Genomic DNA, 19,726 nt, shown 5'->3' on the forward strand with positions numbered 1-19,726 from the left:
TTCCTATGACCAGGCTAAAAACGAAAAAAATAGATAGCCTAATTCAACTTGCATTTATACATAAATCCAGACAGACAACAGTCTGAAGTGTATACATACAAATAAAAACGGGAATGTATTTTATGCCTACCTAAAGAATGCAAATACTTATAAAAACATAAGAACAAAGTATGTTTTAAAAAGAGCTCTGTTTAGCCCAGCACACCATTCATTTACACTGTTTAACCATTACACACACACACACACACACACACCACACACACACACACACAGATATATATATATATTTGGAGGTCTGTGAAAGCTCTAGTCTGAAATTCAGGGGTTTCGCTTCTTATCAATCAGATCGAGTAGTTTTTTCATTGAATACTTTTTTACTCTTACTCAAGTAACTATTACGATTGTTACTTTTACTTTTACTTGAGTACAGATTTGGCTACTCTACCCACCTCTGCAAGGCATGATGGATTCATTCTGTTTACGTCAAACTCTACCATCTGAATGTCTCAACAGAAATCGAGACTCATCAGACCAGGCAACATTTCTCCAGTCTTCAACTGTCTAATTTTGGTGAGTTTGTGCAAATTGTCGCCTCTTTTTCCTATTTGTAGTGGAGATGAGTGGTTCCCGGTGGGGTCTTCTGCTGTTGTAGCCCATCCGCCTCAAGGTTGTGTGTGTTGTGGCTTCACAAATGCTTTGCTGCATACCTCGGTTGTAACGAGTGGTTATTTCAGTCAAAGTTGCTCTTCTATCAGCTTGAATCAGTCGGCCCATTCTCCTCTGAGCTCGAGCATCAACAAGGCATTTTCTCCCACAGGACTGCCTCATACTGGATGCTCTTCACTTTTCACACCATTCTTTGTAAACCCTAGAAATGGTTGTGTGTGAAAATCCCAGTAACTGAGCAGATTGTGAAATACTCAGACCGGCCCGTCTGGCACCAACAACCATGCCACGCTCAACATTGCTTAAATCACCTTTCTTTCCCATTCTGACATTCAGTTTGGAGTTCAGGAGATTGTTTTGACCAGGACCACACCCCTAAATGCACTGAAGAACTGCCATGTGATTGGCTGATTAGATAATTGCATTAATGAGAAATTGAACAGGTGTCCCTAATAATCCTCTAGGTGAGTGTACGAATGTATTTAATTTTTTTTCAGTTTGAGACTGTTAGATGTGTTGTGTAATGATATTTGAAATAAAAAAACATGGATAATTGGATAAATATTTTATTTAAAATGGCCGGATGTCAGTACATTTTGGGAACAGACAAATTTTTAAATTTTTATTTTCCTCTCTATCCTCTCCCGTCTCTGTTGCTCCTCCCGCTTCCACCTCTTTTCCCTCTCCTCGTCTGTCCAAACCCCTGAGTGCAACGAACGCCGAGACTGGGGGGTGTAGAGCGCCGCCCCATGAGCACCTCCGGCCTGTGAAGGGGTGGAGGTGTTGTGAAAGTCGGGGGTTCCCCACAACACCGCCCACCCCCACCCACAACACTACCCATCTACAACAGCGCCCTTCTACACCTCCCATCTACAACACCGCCCCCCCACAACACCGCCCACTCCCATCATACGGCTCCCATCTACAACACCGCCCATCTACAACACCGCCCACTCCTATCATACACCGCCCACCCACAACACCACCCATCCCTACCCACAAATCTGCCCACCCACAACACCACCCACCGCCTATCCACCCCCAGCTACCCACAACACCGCCCACCACCAATGGGGAACCCCCAACTCCCACAACCCCTCCCAAATTATACCGCGACGAAACCCCCCCATGAACGTCACTAACTTCCACAACACCCCCAACTTTACTGTCATCGCTCCCCCCTCCCCCCAGAAACATATACCGCGACGGAGCCCTCCCCCCACCCCCACCCAGGAACGAGACTAACACCCCACACCCCCCGCAGGTCAAGGGTACTCACAAGACTTAACTCCACACCGCTCCAGCCACGGCATCCGCAACACCTGTGGGTCAGAACGGACGAGGCGAGAGATCGGAGGCAGAAGCATGAGGAGCGAGAGAGATGAGAGAGGGAAGAGAGGAACAATTCTTGGTCCGGGTGCCAAAATGCACTGCCATCCGGCTCCCGGAGGCGCTTTCACACTGCAGGTGCAGGTTTCGTTCTCCTTCATACCCGCGAACCAGAATTAAATCATAATGCAGTGGCTTGGCAACTCTTCCTATCTCCGCCAACGTAGACGAATGAGGTCAGCAGTGCTCCGATTGGTCAGCAGTAGACGGTGGGCGGAGTCTTGCGTGCACATCTTGATGCTGTGATTCACAAATGAAAGCCAGTTGGTGAATCTCTTAGCATTAAATTGTGGATCAGTGGAATAAAGGAAGAGTTCTCACCTCGTAGCTGAAGAGGCTGAGAAGAGCAGCTTTTGGCTGTGGATGGCGTTGAGGTCGTCTAACTTGAGGCTCGTCTGGAGGGGCGGAAGGCAGATCGTTGGGGAAAGCGGATGATCCTGAGTCGAACTACAGCTGGTGAACAGGGAAACATCTACCTGTCAAACAACCAGAGCATTAAAGTAAGGTCCTGTTTCACATCGAAAAGAGGTCGTTCCGATTAAACACAAAACACACACTTTTTTCTGCAGGTTTCGTTCTCCTTCATACCCGCGAACCAGGGATCATGTGAAATGTTCTCTAAGGTGTAAACTGGCCGCTTTCCTTTGGGACGAAGTCGCTTGAGAAGTCTGACGCATTCTGTGAACGTGATCAGAGGAGAGCGGATTAGCCATGTTTGTCCTTACCCAACTGCTGGGTTAAAACTGCCCAGTTGCTGGGTTTGTCCATTTTCAACCCCACTTGGATTGTTTTCAACCCAGCAATTGGGTTGTTTACAGCAAATATTTAACCCAACCGGTGGGTTTGTCTGTTTTCAAGCCAACTTAGTTTGTTTTTAACCCATATTTTATTCTAGAGTGTATAACATTTCATCATCAGTGTTTGACACTTAAGCATTGTATGTTTTTCCAAGCAATGATATTGAGCTCACCTCTGGACACAGTTTTTTTCCAAAACGGGCGTCTTATTGCTTTGATGAGCGCATTCATGACGAAGTAGAAGAATGGAGCGTGTGATAATTTAACTCCTTCTCCTAGACATTTAGCCTCGCAACTAAAGTTTATCTTCAGCTGCAGGGTGTCAGGGTTGATGAGCAATTGTCCCTCAGAGAGAAAGAAAACCCCCCGATCCCAGCAGTGGCGCAGTCCATCGGCGAGCTGCCACATGATGCGTCTCGCCATGTCTTCGGTCAGGTGACCTTTTTTACTCTTGATGAATTCAGCCAAGGTCACCGAGGGATGAGGATATTCCATTACAATCACGTCGTCATCTTTCATGACAAACCAGTCATAAAACTGTATGACATGGTCGCATGTTGGAGGCTTTTGCAATGCTAGCATTGTAGTAATCTCGTCACTGAAAAACTCAGGCTAAAGAAGAGAAGAGATTAACTAAAGGTTAGCTCGTTTCAGTGAACTTTACATGCACTGATGCTTCTAGGCTTTGACTACAGAATTTAACAAATGTAATAAAAATTGTTCAATTTGATTCAATTCAGGTCAATAACAGTATCAATGTTGTAAAGTTCGTCAATTATGAAATGAATTCAATTCAGTTCAATGTGATTCAATTCAGGTCAATAACAGTGTCAATGTTGCAAAGTTGATCAATAATTCATGAAGAATAAAGTCGTGTCAACTTACCGATTCCGATGGTTCCCCGCGCTGCTGCCTCTCAACAAATTTGATGAACACCTAAAAAAGAAAAAATGTTTTGCAGGTTTTTACACTTGTAAACATTGATGTTTATGGCAGAACTCAGAGGTCAAAGGTTTATGGAGAAAGAGTAACATACCTTTTGGCCGTCCGATTTTCTGATTCCTTCATGGACACGGCCATTATATTCCAGTTTCTTTCCCACTTCATAAAGAGTGTGGAAGAGTTGAGGTGGCACTCTCGTTTCATCATAAAGGTTGACGTTCTCTGAGGAAAACACACACAGCATGAGACTGAACTTACAAATAAAACCAGAAACAACAGATGGAAACGATATATCGCGATATAAAAATGTGACGATCTGTATCGTTTTTATCGTTGAAAAAAACAAATAAAAAAAACAACCCTCTTCTTTATGTCGGCTTAATATCGGGATAAATATCGTATCGTGATTAATATCGAATCGTGACACGAGTGTATTGTTACACCCCTAATGTCCTGTCGTGGTTGGAAAATAGTTCCAAAATGAAAGTTGACTGGATGTACGTTGAGCGTATCTGAATGCATTTTTTGGAAATTTAGCTATTTTTGGCCAGAGACACAACGTTGCCATCAGACCAATGTTTGCTGGGATGCCATTGATGATAATATTTAGCGTATAACCGCTACCAAGAGCTGTGCGCACACAGAGACTTCCCCTAATTTGCCACTATCTGCGTGTCATTCATTAAAAATGAAGAGACTTTGCTTTCAGCACATTTGAATAAGAAACGATATCGAGTCTATAGACGGTTTCATCGAACGCACGCGCGTTGCTACGGTTACGCGCCTGGCCCGAAGTTAACTTCCGGTCTGTGTCTGTTTGTATGGCGCACTACTCAGTAGAAATACATTTTAAAGTACTATTCTTGGTTAACATGATATAAATATTAAAAATCAAGCAGAGAGCACATGACACAAGTTTCCCAACATTATTCTTATATTATGAAACAAAGAAACATGTTATGCCGACGCATTGCATAATTGAAAGGCGAGTGCGCATGCATTTATATAGGCTACTGTGAACCCACCGGTAAAATGATGTTCGTTCAAATCCAGCTCAGACATGACATAAATCTGTAGCTTACTATACTTGTTGTAGCCATTAAACAATGTTTTTTTTCTTCATATTTATGTTTAAATATTATAATATTATTTTTAGATTTCATCTGATTATGATAGGCTATAAGTGCAAAGATGCGAGTGGGTCAGAAATGATTTTGGTGGTTATATTTAGTTTAATATTAAGTTTTGTTTTGTAAAAAGCCTTTCTTTCGTTTTGTACAAATTGTCTCTTAATTTTAATAAAGGTTTCTTCGGTTAATTGCATGTATTTAATTAATAAGAAATAAATAAGTAGACTAGGTCGCGGAAGCCATCGCTTTCATCATGAACCGAAGCGCGTCTCAAATAAACTGAAACTCGGCAGGCTTGCCTCAGACATGAGGAATATGTAGCCTAATATGTGTAGAAACGAAAAGATTTAAATAAGCACATGGTGCAGTGTTCAGAACTCACGGTAAACAACCAGCGTTATACAGATGATCACGGCGATGGGCATGAGCGGGATGTTAAAGTTTAAGGGATTTTTTTTTTTTACCTTCTACTGAATATGATCGGGTGCAAGCACATTTTAAACAGCACTTATTCACACACGTAATTTTGTGAATAAGTAATTTTGTCGTTTTCTCTAATGATTTCAAAAACATCTTGTAGTGCTTACCTGCTTGTAGTTATACTGTTATATTCTATTATATGATTTTGTCATTTCACACTGTGGCCAATTTAAATGTTACCAACTAAATGAGACATACTGAGTTTATAATTAAATTTATTAATTGCGTTTAATTATTGCATCTAAAGATTTTTCACGTGAATAAAGGCAAATAGATTTGCACACTTTGCTTAATCACTGGTCTAGTCTGTTAAACTTGTCAGAAGTTCTCGTTTCTAATCTGCCCTCGTGGTCTATTTTTTCTCTCATCAAAACCGAATACCATCAGTGGTTGTACATCAAGAGCAGGAACAGTTTTTGTGCGTTTTGTTTCACGATCTGACCGGAACAAACAGAAAGTCTCTGCAACGGCGTTAAGCGTTAGATTAAAGCGCTCGTCTGTGTGAAGACTGCATGAGCCGCGTTTGCTGCATTGAACTGCATTGTTTGTATTAGTTAGGTTAATCCGTGAAGCAAGATGTTTTAAAAAAGTGGTAGGGACATGTCCCACCTGTCCCACCCGCAAATTACGCCTATAAGTTAAAAAAGAATTGGTTGATTGACGCCAATCGGACGTTCATGTTTTTTTCCCGTCTATTTGAAAGTTCGGCTAATAAACAAGGTCATTTTTTAATAAGTTACATAAAGTGTTTTTGACCGGCATATCATCAAAATGTCCGGAAAACGAAACCTCTGCCGGTCACTTTGACCGGCACCATTTTTTTCTAGCGGAAACTCTGGGATCAACGTGACGGTGAGTAATGAATGACAGGATTTTCAGTTTTGGGTGACCTACCCTTTAAGTGGGGCGTTTTCCCACTCTATATAAAAGACATAAATGGGAGATTATTTATAATAAACATGCTGAAACAAAAAAAAAAATCTATACATTAAGATAATGGTGCACAATCAAAATTAAAGATGCTAACGCATAAGAAAGATAACGCATCCTCTGGTGTTATTGATGTCTACCGGAAGTTAAGTTTGGGCCACAAAAGCGCGCATGCGCAGTAGCGTTTGTTTATGTTGTTACCGTTGAAACCGTCTATAAAACACGAAAGCACAACAAGCATATCTGTGAGAAGACTCGTTTGAACTGCACATCACAGTTTTGACATTCGTAATGCAATGGACTAGATAAAATAAAAGGGCTGTTGAGCTGTTCACACTATCATATACAATAAAAGAGCCTAAATAGCAACAGAAAATAAAAATGAATGTGAAAAACCTGCCTACCTTACCCAAGCATGTGAGCGAAGCGGAGCTCCACTCATGAACTGCTCACCAATAAAACGACACGCGCTCAAATCCTGCTCTGACAGGACATTTCTCTACACTGGAGCCTTTTGTATTTGTTGTAGCCATTAAAAAAAAAATGGAAACGGTAGCAGTCTCCCCCCCTAGACAGCATCGCATGTTTCATATTACAAAATATATTTTAACTACTTTATAATTAAAAATTAACAAAACGTATATCGTCGGAAAGTCTCAAGGTTCAATATTTTGAGACTGTTTTGTGATGGAAGTGATATTTGGACAGAAATGTACAGGAAAGCGCATCAGAAAAACAACAATGGAATGTGGATAACGCTCTGTGGCTATTTTTGGTACAGCGCCGAAACAAAAATCTCCTAGGAACTTCAATTTGTGTGATATCAACTCTATCAAATTTAAAACACAACTTGGTTAGACATATGGCTTTGGTTTTATAGTAATTTTAGATTAAAAATATTTACATAAAATAAAAAATATTTAGTACAGTATTTTTCTTTTACAGTAAATTTAAACTTCCATAACCTTTTCATGATTTGCTTTAACATCCGCAATAATCTGCCCAAAGCATTCTTGAATTACAGCCCTTTAAGTTTGGATAGTGCATTTTCATGTCTATTTGTGGTCATTAATGTTAGCATATCGCTTATTAATCATTTATGAAAGTATAATCATGTTTTGTAAGTTATTAACTCATCATTAACTAAGCATTTATACATTTCTTAAAACTGAGTTAACAACACATTTATACAATGTTAGCATATCACTTATTAACAAAACAACATGACTATTCAAACTATAGTCAATGCATCATTAATAACTTATAAATGTCTGAATGTTATCATAAATGGCACGTCTCAAGCTCATGTTCATGAATTCGGGCACTGGTAAGGACTGTAAAAGGCACTAACATTGTATGTTTATGCTGAAATTTAATAAAATAATGCTATCTATTTTTAAAAATATACAGCACGCTGTTATCGACTGTCGTACATTTCGCCAATTTAAATGACATGTCGCGTATAAAATGGCCGACTCCCCGATTAATGTCCCGCTTACTGAACTAGGGAGCTGATTGAGACGCACCCAAAGTGTTAGCCGTATCCTACTATTATTTCTGTATCAGTTTTGATTTGTGTTAATGTCATCAGTCACCTGTTGGGTTGTTCTTCGCAGTGTGTTCAGGTCTCTCCATCTCCACAGGTAAGTGTTCAAACGCGTCCACGAACACATCTCTGCTCTCCATCTCCACAGGTAAGTGTTCAAACGCGTCCACGAACACATCTCTGCTCTCCATCTCCACAGGTAAGTGTTCAAACGCGTCAACGAACACATCTCTGCTCTCCATCTCCACAGGCAAGTGTTCAAACGCGTCCACGAACACATCACTGCTGTCAATCTCCACAGGTAAGTGTTCAAACGCGTCCACGAACACATCTCTGCTCTCCATCTCCACAGGCAAGTGTTCAAACGCGTCCACGAACACATCACTGCTGTCAATCTCCACAGGTAAGTGTTCAAACGCGTCCACGAACACATCACTGCTGTCAATCTCCACAGGTAAGTGTTCAAACGCGTCCAAGAACACATCTCTGCTCTCCATCTCCACAGGTAAGTATTCAAACGCGTCCTCGAACACATCTGTGCTCTCAGCTATATACTTAAACGCTTCCTCGAATATGTCGCTGCTCTCCATCTCCACAGGTAAGTTCTTAAACGCGTTCTCAAACATGTCTAACAATATTTTTACCAGCTAGATTGCGCTAAAAATGTATTCTACCAGTTTATAAACCGCCGCTTGGATCGCTATGGCACATCTACTCTGATAATCGCCGAACTAAACTCACTCTTATAAGATGTCTGCCTGTTACGTCACGAGTAGAACTGTAGACGCGCCTGTGGCGTCACATGACCATTCGAGCGTGAAGCTGAGTGAGAAAAACGGCACTAATTTGTTATCTATCTTTTTTGTATATTTCTTTCTTAAATTAATGTTTCTCTCTTTATCTGTAATGTTTAATTGTTCTTAATAAAAATAAAAAATAAACAAAAAGAGTGAGACCACACAGCGCCATTTTCTCTTCTTTCCTCACGTCATCGTCATACAGTTTGTGATATTTAGGCATTTTAAAGTCATATAACTGAAATATGCAGCATTTTGTGTCAACATTGCATGTTATTGAACGCTTAATTATTCGTTTCATTAAGAAGGATGTCGAATTAGCTAATTTTCCTCAGTTTAATGTGTAGGCGCTGGTTATTGCCGTTTTAAATTCAGATTTGTGTTGTTGCTATAAACCAACGATAGCGAACATAAACTCATTAAAGAGTAATTTACTCACCCTCGCGTCGTGCTGAGCACAGATGGAGATATTTTGAATGAAATCTTGTTTTGACAGTCGAGGTAAGCCTAAGCTAGTTTAGAGTTTAAAAGTTTAAGAGATCGGTAAACTAATCGAGCGGGTTAATCCACATTTTCTGAAGAGACGTCCGATCGCTTTATGATGATCACACATTAATTTAAGCCTTTATTCTTTTATTTTCATTCTCTTCCGTTAAAAACAAACACTAGATTCTAATACACTCGGTATCACGGATGAACAGCGCTGCATGGTTTCAACGCGCAGGATTTTGGTTATTAATAAAGTATATTTTAAGCCAGCTCATATATTATGGACAATTTGCTCAAAAATATGTTGTACTTCCCTCAGGATTAAATGCGGCGCGGGCTTTATTCGAGTGTTGACGGTTAGCCAGCCTACATTTCAACATTAATGTTTTCTTAGTGTATAAAGCATGTGGATCTTTAAATTACGTTTTTTAATTTTAAGCAGTTGTGTTATTGATACTTGCTGTTTGGACTGGTTTCACCCCTCATGATATTAACAATGGTTTATAATAGTAATATCATCTTTGTTGTTGACAATATCTCGCATTACATTTACCTCAGGCAAGTCATTTAGTCTCCACACTATTTCACTAAATGCACTATTATCGTATTATATTTACTTTACATGTTAGTAATATCTTATTTATTATGTTACATTTGTCATGTCAGTAACTGTAAATTATTATGTTTCAAAAATGTATTTGACGGAGTAAGATAAATAATATTTAATTAGATTTAGAAGTGCAAATTATTATATCTAAAAATAAATCACTAAATTAAGGCCTAATAGTTTTGGCTCTGTTGTTAACTGTAACCTTTAAAATTATAGTAATGTTCCAGAAAGGGCTTGCTCATATCCATTTTTTGCTTCTACCCTTATGAAACAAAAATATATTGCAGTATATTGGAAAATTTCATGCAATACATTAGGCAATATATTCACATATATGGGAATTAATATTTATGTTTTTTAATATATTGCAATATATGAAAGCGGCAATCATTTGTATATTTTGCAATATATTACATGAATATTTTATAATACCATCAATATATTATTCCATATATTTACAATATATTAAAATATATTTCAAGTAATATACTGGTAAATATATTTTCCTTTCGTAAGGGTATCTCCAAATTCGATACTATCATCACGATAATTTGGTGCAGATATTATGTATACAATTTTTTAACAGTCACCTAGTGTTGAAACAGTGGAAACTTTTCGATACCGTAGACATCTGTGTTTATATCTGAACTATAACTTGTATCCCAGTACTTCTATGATAATTGAACTATTGCATTGCAGAACTATTGATATTGTTAGGTTGAAATAATGACAGCAGCTCTATGGTTCAGCGGCAGCGCCAAAACAGATTTTAATGTTGTGATATGATTTTGTCAAAAGTTACGACAGATGAATTGTTGTCATTAAGGAATAATGGTTTGATTCGAGATCACACTCTTTTAAAGATCAATCTTCTCAGCAACGAGGGCTTTTCAGTGTATTCATTACTATATTAATATTCATTAAGTGAGACATTTCACCCTCTGTTGGAACAAAAGTGTCTATTTCGCCTATAAGTAAGGACTAGAAGTTTGAATTAATATCAATTCTGAAATAAAAAATCATAAACAACAAAATATACAAAATGTGATTTTTTCCCCCAGCCCTAGGCTGACGGCACTGCAGTAATCTTGGAGAAACTACAATAGTTTACTATAAATAAATAAAAACATCAGGGAAACATGCCACTTTGTTTTGAAAGCGAATGAAAAGTTTCTCGTTTTGTGAACAAACTCAACGTTTCTGGTTTCTTCTGCAGAGCTCTAGCGGAGAGATTGTGAGTTCTCCAGAGAAGGATAAAGAGATGGTTCAGGAGCTGCTGGACTTCAAGAACAAGATGGACCCCACAGACCCGCCAAGCTCATCGGTGAGTGTAGAACGACACAAACACTGAAATCTCAAACACTGCTGACCAATGTTAGTTTCAATAGCATACTTCAAATTCGTTAGTCTTTAACTATTCTTGCTGTAAAATTAGGAGTCTAACGTTTATCAATTAAAAAACAAACTGTATCGTTCTCCACCCTAGGTTTGGCATGCACTTGCACCGCGACTCGCCTCAAATCTGGCAAAGCATCTATAATATGGTTTGTTTAAAATAACAACACGTAAAAATAATGTACATTTCTGACGATGAATGCAAATTCTGGCTCCCCAATAATACAAAACAGTCACTCTTTGTAAAGTTTCTTCGGTGTGAGTGCTGCCATATGTTTGAATATTAAAGTGCACTCAGAGTTTCTAGTTTTGAGAGCGAACAAGAGGAGAAGTTAATGGACGTGTATTTGCCCTCCTGCTCTGGTCGCCCCCGCGCATTACGCACTTGTTGACGTCACACAGACTCATACTCAACCCAAAGGGGTGATACATTGAGAAATCAACTTTCCCTTGAGCCTTTGATATATAAAAGGTCATGGTAAAATAAGAAATGTGAGTTTCGGAGCTGAAAACTTTCTTGTTATTAAAAGAAAAGCTTTTGTAGACACCAGGCCCAGAAAACGAGGCTCTCAAATCAATGATGTATTGAAAAGGAAAACCCGCCTCTACAGCCTGCTTCTGTAGCTCCGCCCACCTGCTTCTGTAGCTCCGCCCATCGACTTGTGGCGCTAAACGAGCAATAAACACGCTGAAGATAGCGAGATAATCGTTTGTAAACAAGATACAGGTGGACACTGGATTTGCAGACATATTGAGATTAAAACACAATGCTGCGCTTGTGGATCCGACAGGAATGGTGCAGCACACTCATGTGAGTAAAACATGTTTTTATATGTGATAGTATTGCATTGTTACAGATCGTATTGATTATGTGTACGTGTCTATCTGAACATACCTTAGCACGCTGTCACAGGCTGGAGAATCCTTTATTTATTGGTTCATTGTGATTGGGGATCAGATCGGACATGTAATGTTATGGGTAGGGCTGGGCGATATGGCCCAAAAAAAATATCACGATATCATTTTCCATATCAGTCGATATCGATAAATATCACGATACATGTCAAATCTTTATTTCTTTAAAGTTTAAAGGCATATTTTTGCTCCTGAGTGAAATATGTAGAAAACAGACAGCTAACTGTGGTTTTAAACTATCCTTTATTGTCAAAACATGACAAACACTTCCCAAACAGGTGAACAATTTATTAAAACTGAGGTAGATTTATTTATTAAAATCTTAATTGTGGTCAGCATTTTTTTACTCTACACTGTATATCAATAATATCATTACTTATTGTGTAAGTAAAACACTAAAAACGCAAACGGGCAAAAAAAAAAAGGTCCACTGTGCATCTCTCTCTCTCTCTCTCTCTCTCTCTCTCTCTCTCTCTCTCTCTCTCTCTCTCTCTCTCTCTCTCTCTCTCTCTCTCTCTCTCTCTCTCTCTCTCTCTCTCTCTCTCTCTCTCTCTCTCTCTCTCTCTCTCTCTCTCTCTCTCTCTCTCTCTCTCTCTCTCTCTCTCTCTCTCTCTGAGGTGTGTGTGAATGTAGTTAATGTAGATTCACCGCTGTGTTGGGCTCAATGTTATCTGGAAGAACTTAGAAGAAGCACGATCATTTAATAATTAAATTCCGTGTGGTGAACGTGAACCTATGATAAGCATGCAGTCCACGTAACGTTACGTCGCTGTTTTATGTCGGATGGGATCGCCAAAATATCTCCAAACCACTGAAGTCGAGCGAACTAACTTGTCAATGATATCTGTGTCCGCCGAGCTGGTCGTGGGCTCTGAGTTTTCTTCACTATCTCTCATTTTTATTGCTCCACTTCACTCCGATCCTCCAAGCCTGTCAGTCACTGACTGTAAACAACAGCGCGTGCAGCACCCAGAAGCCCGGTCTGCAATACGCATGCGCAGCATTACGCATAGCGCGTATAGCATTATATCGAGAAATTATCAAACTGTTGTTATCGTTTTATAATTTTAATAAAATTATATCGTGATAATTATCGTTATCGTTTTATCGCCCAGCCCTAGTTATGGGCCAGGGCTCGCAAAGCCCATCGTCCCGGGGGTGTGTGTGTGTTTTCCAGACCAAAACGTAAGCCCGTCGGCAGGCGGTGAATCTTTAATAGTGAGATAACATTCATTTCTTGTTCATTCATTTCATTGTGTACTCTCTTGTCTTGATATTTGAAGAGCGTGTGTGTGCGTGCGGTTCGCACTTATATCCACTGATCGGCGGGCTAAGTAATAAAAAAAATAAAAAAATCACAGGTGGATGAGAGATAAATCATTGTTTGTTTGATAAAGAAGTTTACCGAGCCCTGTGAGAGAATCGTTCCGGTGCCGCTTTCAAAACAATCCTTCCCTCATGTGATCTGACAGCAGAGCTGAAGCTCATTAAATATGCAAATCTTACCCAATCCTAGCCGTGGGCGTTTACTTCCACATCTCCAGTGACACGCCCATCAAAACCCAGCGTTCAGGAGAGAGCCTCAAAAGCAGTGGAGAAAACAGGCTATACCTTATTAGTTATGATGTTTCTGAATGTAAATGTTATGAGCCCCTGCTCTTTCTCTTGTTTTTTCTTTCCTGTCTGAGGATAGCTGCCAATTGGATGGGGGCGGAGCCTGATTATTCCTTACACCTGAGACCTCTGCCTATTTAAGAGCTGCTGGTGAAACTTGAAACAGTTTCGTTTGTGGCCTACCTCAGGAAACCTGGTGTTTGTGACTGTGAAGTTTGCGTTTCTGGTTTCTTTTGTACAGGATGGTGAGTTGTGTTTGTTTAGTTATATTAGGTTAGTGGGAAAGCATAGGTAAGGAAGCTGACCCGGAAGATTGTTTGTGTGTTTGCTTTTGTGTTTCTCGGGAGTTAGGGAAGCATTAACTCTGAGTTGTAGTTTAGATCAGTTAGCTCACCAGTCCTTACTTTAAGTTTTGTATGTTTATGTTTGTTTTGTTCATTTGTTGTAAATAAATCATCTTTTTACTACCACGGCCTTTGGGATTTGGGTTTATATACCTTTCTGAATGGATCTTATGTTGGTCCCTATTTTGGGTCGTAACAGTAAAAACCACACGAACGTCATTAGTTGACCTCAGACAACGGTATAGAAAAGCCAGTTCATGACACCTTTAAATGATCATAGGCTGTTTATCATATAGGCCTGATGGGAAAAAGGCTTTGTATTGTCACACAGAGGTTGTGTAAGTGCAGTTATTCAGCAGATCACAATGGCAAAGTCGAGAGATCATGCTTGGATTTCTTACAGTTCATCGCTGAGAAGGTTTGATGGCAGATTCAATCACACAAACAGCTCAAGAGTCAGAACAGAGACCGACTGAATGACACTTTAATGTGCTCACGGTTGCCAGAAGTTTTAGTAAAGCACCGGATAGAATACGCCATTCGTCATGACTGCAGAATATCAGTCACTTTATGACATTTAGTGGTGAGGAGGTGTTTAAGGTGAGGGGGCGGAGTTAAGGACAGGTGTGTGTGTGTTAAGCTCTTTCAGTCAGCACACACACACACACCCTCGTGCTTCTGATGGCCTCGGTGACTCTCCAGTGGATCCTCACGCTGATGATGGCCCTGATCATCTTTCAGGGTGTGTGTGTGGTGCTTTACTATACACCCCACACACACTCGTCCAGGTGAGCGCGTGCACTCGATTCTTCACCTCTCTCATATCTGATTCTTTCTCATGAAAATCTAAATTTAATCATAACTTGCCTTTTAATATAAAAAAAAAAGAAGTAATTGAATTAATGGAGTATGTTTCTATTTTTGCATTTTTATCTGTAACTCCATGACTTGAGTGAAATAAAAAGTACTGCTGGTTAAATATTACTCCATGACTGGTGAAAGCTGTAAAGATAGATATTTACTCAAGCAAAAGTACAGAAGTACAGGCTTATGATGTTTCTGAATGTAAAAACCACACCAACGTCATTAGTTGACCTCAGACAACGGTATAAAACAATTAAAAAAGCCAGTTCATGACACCTTTAAATCAAGATGCATTTACTATATAAGTCCAACGAATACGATTATTTTTCTCACCCCGTTGACGGTTCATTTTGCTTGATTTAAGAATATTTGGATATTTGGATTGGAAACAAGAAAAAATATCTTCTGTCTTTTTACTTATCTATTAAATGCATTTGATTTAATGAATGGTTTTTATTGTTTACATTTCTTTAAAAGACACTTTTAGGGTTGAGACATCATTTCATATTAAAAGTAACCTGCTCTGTCCTGTCTGTCAGTGCGTCGTCACTCAGTGTCCTCTTTGCTCCACAATGTGTTTTTCACTGCGTGAGAACGTGTGTGTGGTGTGTGTGTGTGTGTGTGTGTGTGTGTGAGAGAGAGAGAGAGAGTGTGTTTGTGTGTGAGAGAGAGAGAGAGTGTGTTTGTTTGTTTGTGTGTGTGTGTGTGTGTGTGTGTGTGTGTGTGTGTGTGTCTGTGTGTCTGTGTGTGTGTGAGAGAGAGAGAGTGTGTGTTTGTGTGTGAGAGAGAGAGAGAGTGTGTTTGTTTGTTTGTGTGTGTGTGTGTGTGTGTGTGTGTGTGTGTGTGTGTGTGCGTGAGAGAGAGAGAGAGTGTGTGTTTGTGTGTGAGAGAGAGAGAGAGAGTGTTTGTTTGTGTGTGTGTGTGTGTGTGTGTGTGAGTGTGATATGCACAAGAATATTAATTTGATGTTCTTTTTCTTTCAGTGATGCAATGACGCTGCTGCGCTGCACAAAACTCAGACGCAAGTTTTCCGTGATTAATCCGGCTGACAGGTGCGTGAGAATTGTGAAAAGTGTGTGTGTGTGTGTGTGTGTGTGTGTGTGTGTGTGTGTGTGTGTGTGAGAGAGAATGAGTGAGTGGGTGTGTGTGAGTGCCCTTTTATTGTGTGCAGCCTAAGGCACACCTGTGCAATAATCCTGATGTCTAATCAGCATCTTGATATGCCACACCTGTGAAGTGGACGGGTTATCTCGGCAAAGGAGAAGTGCTCACTAACACAGGTTTGGACAGATCTGTGAACAGTATTTGAGAGAAATTGGCCTTTTGTGTACATAGAAAAAGTCTTCGATCTTTTGAGTTCAGCTCATGAAAGCATGACGTCTCATCACACCGCCAACCAGTTTGTGCAAATAAATTAGCTGCTCACATTTACAAAAATAATCTACATTAGCAGAAATAAGCCTTTTTAATGAAAATAAAGGTCCATGTTTAATAAAACATGTTCACGAAATTAGAAAATATTTAAGAGATTGTTAATTAACAGGGTTCGTACGGGTGCTTGATTTTTGATGTTGTGTTTTCAAGGTTTGAAAAGTGCTTGAATTTTGGATAAAGTGCTTAAAAATGCTTGAAATTGTAACTATTTCTTTTACAACAAATACCTTTCTGACTAAATAGTTTGTTTATTAAATGTAGAAATAAAATGTTGGCGAGCCTAAAATGAAACCTGCTGTGCTCGCGATCTGCCCGTCTATTTCCACGTGTGACTCCGCCCCCATGTTGTCGTTTCAATGAGCGTTGATTGGCTGAATGATGCTAAATACGAATTTTGGATCAAACGGCCACAAACCCCACGAAGTGCCTCTTGTAAAGTCTGCAAAAACACTTGCAGCTTTTCACTACGGGCGAGTCTGCTCTTTCGAGTCCCATGAAAGGTAGGCTAAGTCATAGACTTTCAAGTAAGCTAACTAAAGTAGTTTACTGTAGCCTAACGTTATACATTAGCGCCTATTTGTTTAACTTGTGCTATTAACTGCTAGGAATTCGCATTAGTGACAGAGTACTTCTATGTATAATGTGATAATGTAAGATTAGCATGTCCGTTAAGGCATGTTCATTTGAGGAATAGGCAGTGAACGTAGCCACAAATCCGCAAATTAAAGCCTACAAACGTTAGCTCAGTGCATACAAATAGTGTCAGATGGTCATACAAGTAACTTAGTGCTGTCAAAAAGATATTTTTGATATGCATCGATAATGAAATATCTGAAACGATACCTCTCCTCTTTACACCTGTTGCTCTCCTCTCCTCTCCGTCCGACAGGTTAACCCTCTGAACACTACCGTGTCGTCTCGTTCTGCTGGGTTTGTCTTTATGACAGTGTGTGATCGGTCTGAATTTCCCACAGGATTGCACATAATTCTACAAGTTCCCGCAGATTTCGCGCTCATACCTGATGTGCGCACATACCGTTATAAAGCCGACCTCTGACAATACAAGTAAATAAAATAAAAAATATCTCCTTTTCCCAGCTTATTAATGGTCAAATACACACATAAATGTCACAATGTTCATCTGGGTGTGTATTAACGTAAATACAGCCGTAGACGGTTCAGAAGAGTAACGGGAGCAGTGTTTTGAGTCCACACTTGCGTCTGGTCTTAAAGGGGCAGCAGTTATTCAAACTACAAAAAGACAAAAGATCTCTTGCTGCGCTTTACTGATTAACTTCTGTAACTTTAACAGATTAATATGTATTTAATTTTTACAATGAAAATCCAATGTTATTGTTAAAAGTCCGTTCCCTGACATAGACTACATTACCCATAATGCATGTGTTCTTATGTAGTTCTGCTCGCTCGCGGTTGAGCTAGGCGCTTTCACTTTCGTGTGGTACATGGCCATGAGTATTCACGGTGCAGAGAATTGCCATCCTTTGTTAATCCTGTGCTAGTCTTGTGTGTAGAAGTGCTGTGTGCGCCCTTAAGATATAACCACACACACACCCCCTCACACAAACACACCTATTTGTCATATTAATACCTACAAATCCTCATCATTTCCATGTTTCTGACTCATCCTCAATAAATTCTCAAACTGTACCATTGGATTTGTCTATTCCTTCTGACCGAGGAAGACTCAGTTGACGAGCAATCCAAAATCAGCCGCAGACGCACACGGTCTCTTACAAGTGGTCCTTCGAGCCGGATGTTCATTGGCTGAGTCAACAAGATGGCAACTCCACAAGATGACGTTCCTCAGGAGAAGAGTCCAAAGCATAGTCCCCGTCCAAGAAGGAGCAGGAAGCTTCCAGGACATCTGGTGGAGTATGAGCATGACCTACCTGATCCAGAGGAGACAGAGTCTTCAAGCAGCAGCAGTTCAGAGGAATCTGAGACGAAGAAGAAGAAAAAATGGAAGAGAATGGAGGCAGCTTGGGGCAGTGTACTGAAAACGATGAATGAGATGCAAATCACTATGAAGGAGACCAGTGGTGCATTAACCAAGCGTGTGGAACAACTGGAGCGAGCATGCAGTTCATGCAGCCCTCTCCCTACCCAGAGTGATGCTCAGCAGCAAGATAGAGCTGCTTCGCTTCCTGTTCTACTTCAAACACCACAGAATAGCAGTGCGGTCATGAGCAGCATCCATCCTAATGATCAGCTACACATCCTGGCACCAGCAGAAAGGCAGGAAACTAGAACGCCTGTGAACCTGTTAAGGCCAGTAGAACCTATTGCATCTCCACCATTACGTAAAGCAAATCCCATTCTCCATTCAGCACCAAATTCAGCTTCACTACCTTTAAGCCCTATTATTCCACCTACTCTAAATACTCAGACAGTGCCGCTGTCCTCTAACCCTGCAAATCAACCTGCACAGCAGCCAGGCTCAGAGCTAGTACCTCAACCTGTGCTTCACCAACCGCCAGTACTGCAGCCCAGGTTGAATACTGCGTTTCAGCCCACAGTTCAGTCGGCCCCTTGGCCCGGGCCACCGCCTGTTCCACAGCTGAGAATCCCTGTGGCCTATCCAGGGATTCAGCCGGCTCTACAACCTGTCACTCAAGTAGCCCAATCAGTACAGTTCAGGGGGCTTGAAACAAGTCAGGCTGAGTCCCTATACGGTCAGAGGTATCAACACCCGCAGCCTCCAGGCAGCTCCACCCAGGTACTCTCTGCACGATCCCACGACTTCCCTGCAGTCTCAGCGTCACTGTATCAGCCACCACCGGGGATTTCAGCGTCGCAGACTTATAGCCAGCTTTATGCCGCTCCACATCTTGATTCAGCCCGCTACTACTCTACTGCTTATCCACCAGTCTCTGCCTACCCTTCAATGCCTGCTGCATATATTGCACAAGACGCAGTACCTCCTACAGCTGGAGCCACCCAGCCAAACCTGATGGAGATGATCTTAGCATCCTCATATGGCATCCCGAAGTCTAGACTGGTGACATTCAAATCAGGCAGAGAGTGTGACTTTGTATTACTGAAGAAAGGGCTGGACAGCCTCCTTGGGCCACATGCTCATCTCACAGAGGAGTATAAATATCACATTTTGATAGATCAGTTAGAGCATCCATGTGCATTACAAGTGGCCAGACGCTATATTCACGACCGCACTCCTTACACTAGTGCAATGAGAGCTCTGGAGCAGAGGTATGGGCAACCTAGGCAATTGGTGCAGAGTGAACTGAGTGCTATACTTAATTGCTCTCCTATTAAGGCAGGTGATACTCAAGCCTTTGAAGATTTCTCCCTGGCGGTGTCTAGCCTAGTGGGCCTTCTCAGTACTATGGACGACGTAGCAGCTAG

The 19,726-nt window shown here is 40.6% G+C and overlaps 1 protein-coding gene across 1 annotated transcript; it reads right to left on the reverse strand.

The window, feature by feature from the left end:
• Window positions 1–1,931: 1,931 nt before the first annotated feature.
• LOC137078203 (serine/threonine-protein kinase pim-1-like) lies at window positions 1,932–8,048 on the reverse strand. The gene is made up of 7 exons (XM_067445316.1): window positions 7,930–8,048; window positions 3,889–4,016; window positions 3,738–3,788; window positions 3,026–3,464; window positions 2,613–2,733; window positions 2,377–2,531; window positions 1,932–2,295 (listed from the first exon to the last, which is right to left on the reverse strand). Exons 1-6 carry the CDS (start codon window positions 8,018–8,020, stop codon window positions 2,528–2,530), a joined length of 834 nt encoding a protein of 277 aa, XP_067301417.1. The 5' UTR covers window positions 8,021–8,048; the 3' UTR covers window positions 1,932–2,295; window positions 2,377–2,527.
• Window positions 8,049–19,726: the final 11,678 nt, after the last annotated feature.

This window comes from Pseudorasbora parva, chromosome 6 (genome assembly GCF_024679245.1).
Source record: "Pseudorasbora parva isolate DD20220531a chromosome 6, ASM2467924v1, whole genome shotgun sequence".
Lineage (NCBI taxonomy): Eukaryota > Metazoa > Chordata > Actinopteri > Cypriniformes > Gobionidae > Pseudorasbora > Pseudorasbora parva.